At 33.1% G+C, this 11,234-nt stretch overlaps 1 protein-coding gene across 1 annotated transcript; it reads right to left on the bottom strand.

Annotated features, from left to right (window-relative positions):
• Positions 1-366: 366 nt before the first annotated feature.
• LOC108409658 (olfactory receptor 4C12-like) lies at positions 367-2,280 on the bottom strand. Its single transcript, XM_017680329.3, is given in 3 exon segments — positions 367-1,212; positions 1,214-1,277; positions 2,270-2,280. Coding segments are annotated over 3 exon segments (921 nt in total).
• Positions 2,281-11,234: the final 8,954 nt, after the last annotated feature.

The raw sequence follows: 11,234 nt of genomic DNA, 5'->3' as shown, positions 1-11,234 counted from the left end.
TGAAGTTAATGATCATTAAACATGTTATTTTTCAATAATCATTAATAGCCAACATATGTGTTACATAATAAGATTATTTTAATACAAACCCATTATTCTAGATTCATACCTCCTAGCTTCTAAAGTTATTTTAGATTTCCAAGTAATAAATATTTATTGACTAAGAAACAGTAAGTTGTAATGACAAGTGTATGAGCTGTGGTATGGTAAGTCTGGATTCCAGTCCAAGTTTTACCTCTGTGCTTAGGTGGTTATCTGCAAGCATCATTCAGCCCCTCATTATGATGTCTTCATCTATAAATTAAGAGTCTTAGACTAGATTACCTCTGTTATTTCTATTTATGGTGTTCAATAATTGTTTAATAGTTATCTAAAGTCATTTTTTTTCTCCAGAGCTTCCTCATAGCATTTTTTTACCTCAGCATTTCTGAGGGTGTAGATCAAGGGATTTAACATTGGAGCCACCATAGTATAAAAGATGGCAATGGTTTTATCAACGGGCAGAGTGGTCACTAGATACAGATACACAAATATACAGGGTACAAAGAATAAGACAACTACTGTGATGTGAGCAACACAGGTGAAAAGGGCTTAGTGCTTGGCTTCCAAGCTGAAGGTCCTTAGGGATCTCAGAATGATCACATAGGAGACCAACAAGAGAAGGAAGTTTAACAGGCAGATGAAGCCACTGTTGGCAGCAATGAAAAGACCAAGGATATGAGTGTCCATGCAGACAAGTTTAAACAGAGGATACAAGTCACACATGAAGTGATCTTTGACATTGGGGCCACAGAAGGACAGCCAGACTGTGAAGAGGATCTGAATGGTTGCATGGAGAAATCCTCCAGTCCAGGACACTCCCAGCAGAAGAATACACAGCCTGTGACTCATGATGGTCATGTAGTGCAGAGGCTTGCAGATGGCCACATAGTGGTCATAGGCCATCACTATCAGTAGGATGATCTCAAGAGCACCAAAAATGTGTTCTGCATAGACTGGAGCCATACACCCATTAAAGAAGATAATTTTCACCTTGTGAAGGGAATCCACAATCAGTTTAGCAGCTGAAGAAAAGGAAGAAATTATGTCTACCAAGAAAAGCTGGGTCAGGAAGAAGTATATGGGGGAGTTCAGAGCCTGGCTGGTGGTAATGGTAATTACAGTGAGTAGGTTACCTGAGAGTGTTAGCAGGTATAGAACCAAAAATACCCCCAAACACTATTTTATGCATTTTGGGGTTCTGTGTAAGACCTATTAAAATGAACTCAGTCACATTCCTTTATTTTCCATTTATGTATGTAGTGTGGGTGATAAAAACTCCAGGAAGGAAGGCTTTACCTTTAAAAAAAGAAAAAAGAAGGGAAATGGAGTAACATAGACCCAAATGCTGCATTTTAACAGTACTCTCACAATATTACAGATGATTCTTTCTCTTCCCAAAACTCTCTAGGAATAGTACCTCAAAACTTCTCTTAGTCTTTTATTATCCTGGCCTCTAGATATTCTTATAAAACATAGGGTACTCAGAAGAAAGGAACTCCATTTCCTTATATCAGGGTAATCTTTGCAAAACTTCACTTGAACATCAATATTGTGGAATAATGTAGTTATTAGAAGTAATAATTTTGTATTCTAACAAGACTTTAAAATGTATATATGAAAAACATGAATAAAAAACACAAAATAATCATCGTTGTCATAATAATTTAAATGATAATAATGGAAATAGTATATGAAGATTATAGGTTTTATAGATACATCTTTTAAGAATAAAATCAAATTTAAAAATTTGTTATGAAATTTTATGTAGGTGTTATTTATATTAAAACATATGCATAGAAAAGTCAATGAGGAAATGAATTACTATATTTAGGACATTAACTCCTCCTTGTGAGATTATGGGTGTGTTTTTTTTCCTTACATCTTTTAGTATTTTCCAAATACCTATGGCTTGCATTATTAATTTTATGATCATAAAATAAAAATAATTTCTATGTATTTTTTCTTAGAGGACACTAAAGTTGAAATAATGAAATTTTAATGAGTGTAATATATATGGAAAACAGAATTGTACATTGGCATATTACGGGACTCCAGGAAATATTTACTAACTTTAATTAAAGTAATTCCTGTAACGTAGTCAAGAAATTGTTGTTACTGGTTTGCCAAATAAATATAGAGCAGGGGCCCAACTGGGCACTAACTGCTTTCAGATGACAGAAGAGAGAATGAGGCTGCCCTAACTGTCCCATGGATCACTTACAATTACCTAAATGCCATTTTTAGTCTACCAAACAAAGATTATTGATCTCTGGTTTTAACTTATGCCGTTGATAATGATAGTCAATAAGTCAATTCTGAATAGTTTAATGCCAAGTCTATTTCCATTTACTCAGTAAGGAATACATATTCATTCAATTAAACCTCCAGATAGCAATTAAAACTAAGTTTTTGCTACTATTAATTCTCACTTTCTCCTGGATAGCTATTCAATTATTTTCTATATGTCTTAATGTATTCTTAAAGCATAAAGATGCAAAGGGTAAGATGAATTGTTCCTGTTACACATGGGTAAGGTACATAATGAGGTACATGGGAAAGAAACCTCTTCCAGATGCTCTCACAGATGCTTCATTGAGAAGCTAGCTTTGGCATTCGAAGCCCCAAGACAGCGGTCTCCATTCTAGGTATCCCAATGCATCAGAGAATCCTGCCATGGTTAAGCACCTTGAGAAGGAAGTTGAATGCACTTCTAATTGCTGACTCTTCTCTAGAGGAGATGGCCCTTGGGAGAACCAACAACCAAATAATATGCTTTATGATTTCTTGAAGGTCTGAACCAAAGTTGGATTTCATGTCAAAAACAGACAGAAATTCCAAATTTGATCCATTCACCATCATTATTTCACTTATTTCTTCAAATTTTTGTAAATCTTAAAGTATTATAATACATTTTTTAAAACTTTTTTACAATTTTCAGCCCTCATTTTGTCTCATACTGCACAGAAACAAACAAAACAACTTGGTCTTATATCAAATTAATGTCTTTGATGTCCTCTGTTAATTGATAGACTCAAGAATAGAATCAGTGTCTTTTTCTGTCCCAGTCAAAAGACAATAGTGTTGCCTGTTGCCACTGAAATCCGCTAATACCCATACTTTAAGAGAAAGAAGAAATGGAGAAGAGTTGATCTAGCAGGATGACCCTGATCTCCCATAAAAGGCCTCTCAGGGTGAGGGGGATAAAAGGGCACAATAATTCACAATCACAATATAAGTTGGTCACAGGGACAGTAGTACAGCATAGCCAATGATTCTGTAACATCTTTCTATGTTGAGATAACAACTGCACTAGATGGAGTGAAGATTTAATAATATGAGTAACTGTTGAACCACTGTGTTATACATTTGAAACCAATATAAGACTGTATATAAAGATACTTCAATAAAAATAAATAAATAAATATTTTTTAGGTTGCCCCTCAGACTGCAAAGGAAAGGCAAGAACATAAGCAGGAAAGCTTCTTTCAAGCAGAGAAACCTTGTTACTAGTTTAAATCACATATTCAAACATTTTGAAATACAAATTTTTACTTTATCTTTGTTATTCCCCATTCCTAATAACATACAGATATTTCTTTTTATACCATATAATTCCTATAATAATAAAGTTTATTGAGTGTTCACCATGTTCTGGCACTATACTAAGTGATTTACACAAAGTATTTCACTTAATCTTTGCATCTATGCTATGAGGTTGTTACACTATTATCTACATTTTAAAGAAAAGGAAACTGTGCTTAGGAGAAGGTAAATGAATTGCCCAAAGTCATAATGATTTAAAAAAAAAAAAAAACAGAAGAGCCTGTATGCAAATCCAGAATGTCTATCTCTAGCTCTTTAACACTTAGTGCTCCGCAATAGAGATTGACTTCCAGGAATCAGCAATGCGAGTTTGGGCAAATGGAGTAACTAAAGCCACCACCTGTGAGCATATGAAAACCATGGAAGTGCTTTTGCTAATCTATGAAATGTAAAGTTAAATGTTAAATGAGTGGAGGGTCTACTAGACAAGATCCTATAATCATCATATATTAGAAATCTTCCAGTACATTGCATTTGGTAATTAATACTCTCTTTAAAGATGTGGAACTGAGGCCAAGATGTAAAGCCCAAAGAGACACAGCTATTTGATTAGTATCAGACCACAACAAAAATATAGGTCTTAAAATGCCCAATACATTGATTTTTTTTTTCTGCCACCACATTTTATCTTCTTTAAGATGACTTAAGATGAGTATATATGAAGAAAATTTTCACCCTATGGTAATTTTCATCTCTTATCTTTAGCAATATTTGTCTTGACTATCCAAAAAAAGGGGCTAGGTCTGAGTTCAAGTTTGCAAAAATTCAGCCATATTTTCTGAACTACATCCACTGTAGCAGAAATATGGTGTTATCTGGTTAGAATAAGATACAAGAAAGTCTTAACAAAGTGAAAACAAAAAATGACCTGAGTCTGGAGTTTAATATAGATTCCCAAACATAGAAAAGGTACATTCTTCCCTTGCAGAGCCTATAGCCTATAGCCTATATTTTGGTATTTTAATGCATTTTCCTATGGATCTATTTTAGGGCTAAAGATTTCCTTCAAGAAACAGAATCCAAATTTGTTCTCCTCTTTCTCATGCTGACCTGTATTGACCACAATGAAGGTCACACACCCTGTTTCAGCTCCACTTCAAATTTGCCTTTCTTTATTTCCAGCTGCCTCTCATACTGCTCCTATCAGTACAAGATGAGATTCCTCCCTCTTTCATCCCTGGAAATTATCAAAGTCACAACACTGTTTTAAGGAAATGACTATCCAATACATAAACCAATCTTATGCCCTAACCCTGAAGGAAATCCCATCTAGCTCCAATCTGCTGCACTATCTGCACATTCAAAAATCTAGAAAATGACTCAGCAATCCATAAAATGTAAACCTGTTCCTGATAAATTATGGATATTTACATATACAAAGAGAAGAACAGATATTTCTGCAAAGAGTCCTAAAACATCTAAAAGTGATACTCCATCAAATATCAGAGAGTAATGCTTCAATAATTTTAATCATTGACAAGAATATGAGAAAATTGAAATGTAAGAAATTGAATGAAAAATTGGCAATTCTAGTTAACTTACCGTGGTTGCCTGTGTAGTTAAGGAGAATGCCCAGTCTACTCAGGAATAATGAATAACCATTACATGTAGTTGTTCAAACATCATGTCATGTAATCTATATTTCTCAAGTCCCCACTTACTGGACAATATTACAGGAAGCAGAGAATATGAAGATAGTATAAATTTATTCAAATGGATTCAGCAAGCATCTTCAAAGCGTCAGTGCCTCAAGTCAAAGGAAAAGAAAATGTTATGTTGAATTTGAAAACCAAAGTCCTCAGGTACTGAGGAGAGAATCTTTGGATCTTTAACACCTAGCTCTCTAGTTACACAAGAAGACACAAAAATTTCTGTCACTTAATAGCCCCTCTTATTCTGCTCTTAAAATAAGAAAACAGCTTATTTTTGAATCATAGCATTTAGAAAGAATACTAAGAACATTAAAGGACCTATCTTTATGTGTAAGCTTTACCCTCCCAGGAATTAATCATGTTTTTTTAATATTTTGCCTTAGAAACAGATAATTGGTAGAATTCATCTATAAGCCACACATCTTCATCTGCTTCGTTTGATTGGTTCTCTTCCCTGTACTTTAAACTTATGTATTAAAAGCCTACATTCCTAGTCTAGAAAATTATGTGATAAAACACTCCTCTTATAAGCCCTTGGGTATCATAAACTGGGACATGAAAGGCTCTAAATGAACAACAACATGGGGTTTCATTCAGGTTGTATGTTCCTGAGGAAATTTCTTCAATGGCTGAGGTCACCAGAGGAGGTTGAGATACTGAGTCGCGCTCTCAACTGTACTATAAACACATCAGGACATACTGTTTGCAGGACCATTGGGACCTCATATAATTTTAGTCAGTGTGATATCTAGAATTGGAGGCCAAATGGAGGGTAAACTCCTAATTCAATGTGTACAGTGTAGAACTCTAAAAAGGATAGATTTATATGTCTTCCCACTGACTTCTTTTAGAATTCTAGGAATTCCACTGGCTTTTCAATGAAAGAAGTCATACCTAGGCATATTTCTTCAAATTTTCTTCACACATAATATCCTAAGGCCAGTGGAGATTAGAACATCCAAATATGTTCTGCCACCTTGCAAACACATACTAGAACAAATAATCTGCTGCTTAAAAGAGAGGGTGTTGTTTAAATCACATACCTTGAGAGCTGAAGCAACTGCCATATTTAAATGTATAAGTAGGCAGTTGGTGGACAACTTGGAAAAATAGTAATAACAGCAACTCTCATTACTAAGCACTATGTCCTTTATTCTATTAATATGGTGTGTTATGTTGACTTATTTTCATATATTGAGCTAACCTTGTATTCCTGGGATAAATCCCACTTGCTCTTGGTATATAATGCTTTTGATAGGCTACTGAATTCAGTTTACTATCATTTTATTATTTTTGCATCTGTAGTCATAAGAGATGTTGGTTATAGTTTTCTTGTAATATCTTTCTCTACTTTTGATAGGGTACTACTGACCCTACACAATGGGTTGGGAAGTGTTCCCTCCTATTCTATTTTTTGGAAGAGTTTGTGAAGGATCATTGTTAATTCTTCCTTAAATGTTTGATAAAATTCATCAGTAAAGCCATCTTAGCCTAGGTTTTTCTCTGTGGGATTTTTTTTATTACTAACTCAATCTTTTTACTTATAAGTATATTTATATTATCTATTTCATTTGAGACAGTTTCAATAGTTTTTGTTCTACTAAGAATTTTCCCATTTCATCTGTTATATAAATTGTTGGCATACAATTTGGTATCCCCTTATAATATTTTTTTTGTTTCTGTAGGTTTGGTAGTAATGTCCCCTCTTTGATTCCTTTTTTTTTCGGTAACTTGAGTCTTCTATTTCTTTCTTTAGTCAATTTAGCTAAAGGTTTGTCACTTTGCTGATCTTTTCAAAGTATCCACTGTGGGTTTTATTGTTTTTCTATTCTCTATTCTCTAATTTATTTGTTTCTACTCTAATCTTTGTTATCCTTATTTCTGTTTGCTTTGGTTTTAGGTTACTTTTCTTTTTCCAGTATCTTAAGGGGGAAAGTTAGGTTATTGGTTTGAGAACTTTCCTCTTTTTTTAACATAGGTATTTATAGCTATAAATGCTCCACTAAGCACTGATTGAGATGCATCCCATAGGTTATGGTATGTTGTGTTTTCATTTTCATTCATTTCAAAGTACCTTCTGATTTCCTCTCTGATTCATTGGTTATTCAAGAATGTGCATTTAAGTTACACATATTTGTGAAGTTCCCAAATTTCTTCCTGTTACAATTTTCAATTTCATTACATTTTGGTGAGAGAACATACTTTGTATGATTGATAATTTTAAATTTATTGAGCCTTGTTTTATGGGCTCACATTTAGTCTAAACCACAGAATGTTCCATGTGCCTTTGAGAAGAATTTATATTCTGTTGCTGCTGAATGGAGTGCTCTATAGATACGTTAGGTGTGGTTGGTTTGCAGCATTGTTTAAGTCTTCTCTTTGTTCACTGAATTTCTGGCTAGCTGTTTATACATTATGGAAAGTGGAATATTGAAGTCTCCAATTATTATTGTTGAATTGTTTATTTATCCTTCCTATTGCACCAGCATTATACATGTATTTGTATATTCTGGGACTATCTTGTTAGGTGCATATAAATCTATAACTACTATATCTTGATTAGTTATTTCATCAACATAAAGTGTTCTTCTTGGTCTCTAGTGACAGTTTATATCTTAAAGTCTATTTTGTCTTATATTAATATTAGATAAAGTATAGCCATAGCCACTTCAACTCATCTTTGGTAACTATTTGTATGGTATATATTTTCCATACTTTTTCTACTTATTTCTGTCTATGAATCTTAAGTATGTCTCTTGTAGACAAAATATATTTGGATGATGTTTTCATATATGTTCTGTGAATCTCTGCCTTTTAATATAAAAATATAAACTATTTATATTTTATGTAATTACTGATCATATAGAATTTGCATCTACTTTGCTATTTAGTTTCTATATATACTGTCTAGCCTTTTTATTTATTTATTCCTCCATTACTGCCTTTTTGGGTTAAATACATATTTTTAATGTTCTATTTTAACTCTCCTGCTTCTTCTTTTACTGTTTTTTATTTGTTTTTGTAATTAAACTATCATAACTAAGTTATCTTGATTTCCCTGGGGAATATAATATCTAATGTTCTAGCAAGACAGTTTAGAATAACACCAGTATAATTACTACACTGCACAAAAACTTTTCTATATAGCTCTATTCCCTCCCTTCTCTTTTGTATTATTATTACCATACAAACTATATCTGTGCACATATGCCCAACACAGATTTACAATTGCTACTTTATGCAGATCCCTTTCAAATCATATAAACAGAGTTACAAACTAAAATGTATAAATATTGCCTTTTATATTTACCTATGTAGTTAACTTTAACAGAGTTCTTGATTTTTTCATGTGAAATCAAGTTACTGTCTCATGTCATTTCATTTCAGTCTGAAGGACTTCCTTTAGTATTTCTTGTAGAACATGTCTGTAAATGATGAAGCCTCAGTTTTGTTTATATGTGAATGTCTTAATTTCTTTTTCTTTTTTAAAGGATACATTTATTAAATATAGAATTCTTAGTTGGCAGCACTTTGAACATACCATCCCATTACTTCCTGATCTACACCATTTCTGATGAGAAATCAGCTGTTTGTCTCAGTGAGAATTTCATGTAATTGGTGAGTAGTTTCTCTCTTGTTGCTTTCAAGATTCTCGCATTGTCTTTGGCTTTTGATTGATGTTGATATCCCAATCTCTTTGACTTTATCCTATTTTGAGTTTGTTGGGCTTTTTGAATATGGAGATTAAGGTCCTGGGAAGTTTTAAACCACTATTTCTTCAAATATTCTTCCTGATCCTTTCTCCTCTTTCCTTATGGAACTTCCATTGAGCACGTGTTGGTGTTCCTGATGGTGTTCCCAGGTCTCTCAGGTTCTGGTCATTTCTTTCTTCATTCTTTTTTCTTTCTTTCCAGGTACTTCCATTTGGAGGACTCATTACCAGAGAAACTTGAAGAAACTCTTCTCCACTCTAACTCAGTATTCATTATTTTTCCACTCCTGCTAGTCCTTCCCTTTTGCCAATCTCCCTGATCCCCTAGGTTCATAAAAGTGGGAATCTTCTGTTTAGGGCCCCCACAGCAGTGACATGACTCCCACATATCTACTGATCTATCTGACTCTTGATTGGTGCCCTATTCCATTGGGATAATGGAATGGGGGAATTGGAGTTTACTCTAGTTTTAGCCTCTTATTTATACTATTATAGTAAGTGTTTAAAGGCTTGATTGTTACTTTCATTTTGGGCTTTGATTTAATTAACTACTCTGACATCCTGCAGCTCAGCTCTCTCTCTCCAGCTCAGCTGAGCCCTTGATTCTATATATAAAATTACATTATCTTGAATAATATTTTCTTTCTTTATTTCCAATCTTAATATCCTTCATTTTCTTTTCATATTTCACTACATAAAACTCCAGTATTACATTTAATAGAAGTGATGAGAGTAAACATTCTTATTCTGTTCCTAGTCTTAGAGATATTTACTTTTCCCTATGAAATACACTGAAATTTATAGAACTTTTAAGATATTCTACCAGCAAAGAGGAAGGAGGAGGGGGATAAAGGGGCACATAATTCACAATCAGAATATAAGCTGGTGACAGGGATGGTAGTACAGCATGGAAAATATAGCCAATGATTCTGTAACATCTTTCTATACTGATAAATAGTAACTGCACTAGAGGGGGTGAGGATTTAATATGTGTAACTGTTGAACCACTGTGTTGTGAACTTGAAACCAATATAAGATTGTATATCAATGCTACTTCAATAAAAATATTCATTTCATAACAATTTTTCTGAGTATATTGACATGATCCTATAGATTTTCTCCCTTATTCCCCTAAGGTGAGAAAATATACTGATTAAACTTTTAATACTAGAACAGTCTTGCATTTTTGGAACAAACAGAATTTGATCGAGATGTATTACTTCTTATATATGTTGCTGGATTAAATATACTAATTTTTGCTTAGGATATTTACATTTATATTCATGTTCTTTCTTGTAAACTCTTTGTCAGGCTTTAGCATCATGATTATATAGCCCTCACCTTTTCTTCTCCAAAAATTTTTGCATAATGGTTTCTACTTTTTCCTTAAATATTTGTAGAACTCATGGGTCTAAGTATTTCTTTGGGGTAATGGTTTAACTCCGAATCAAGTTAATACACAGAGAAATGTTAGAATTTTTATTTCTTATTTTATAGGTTTTGAGATTATTTAATTGGTTATTTCATATCAAATTTCACTTTGATTAACATAAATTTTTATAAAAGCCTCTTACTATTTAAATTTCAATAAAAATGTGTAGTAACTGTCCCTTTCCCATTCCTTATATGGATAATTTGTGTTCTCTTTTTGCCTTTTTTGTTTTTGATTAGTCTTGCTCATGATTTTCCTATTTTTTAAATATTTTCCAAGAACAAACTTTTGTTTTTATTGGTTGAGAAAACAAAAAAATCAGATTGCCAAGTTAGATCCTCAAAACTCAGAGATCTTATCTAGTATCAAGTTCTACTGATAACTTAGAGGATACAAGTAATCATGAGACATAGTAGAAAACTGAAGTCCAGGACCATCAGCACTGCTCCCTAGACCCTTTCTTACCATATTTAGTATGCTCTCTGGTTCATGCATAATATGATTTCTGTAAGTAATGCATTCAGCCATCACACAAAATGGAGCTATTTTGGTCATAACATTTTATATTCTGATAACTATATAGCTTATGTGAGATTTTCCAGAAAGCCATGTCCCATAAATCCACAAATTCTAGGTTTACTTGCCATCAGTAATCCTAGACAGATGATATATATATATATACTGATTCAAGAATCCCATAAATAAGGATTTTCCCTCTGGTAAATACTGAATGTGTTTTTCAAGAGGCCATTAAGACATTTTTTTAATTTTTTAATTTTGATATCATTAATGT

The sequence above is a fragment of the Manis javanica genome, chromosome 11 (genome assembly GCF_040802235.1).
Source record: "Manis javanica isolate MJ-LG chromosome 11, MJ_LKY, whole genome shotgun sequence".
Lineage (NCBI taxonomy): Eukaryota > Metazoa > Chordata > Mammalia > Pholidota > Manidae > Manis > Manis javanica.
The sequence above is the reverse complement of the archived record's forward strand: the minus strand, read 5'-3'. Positions and strand labels throughout refer to the sequence as shown.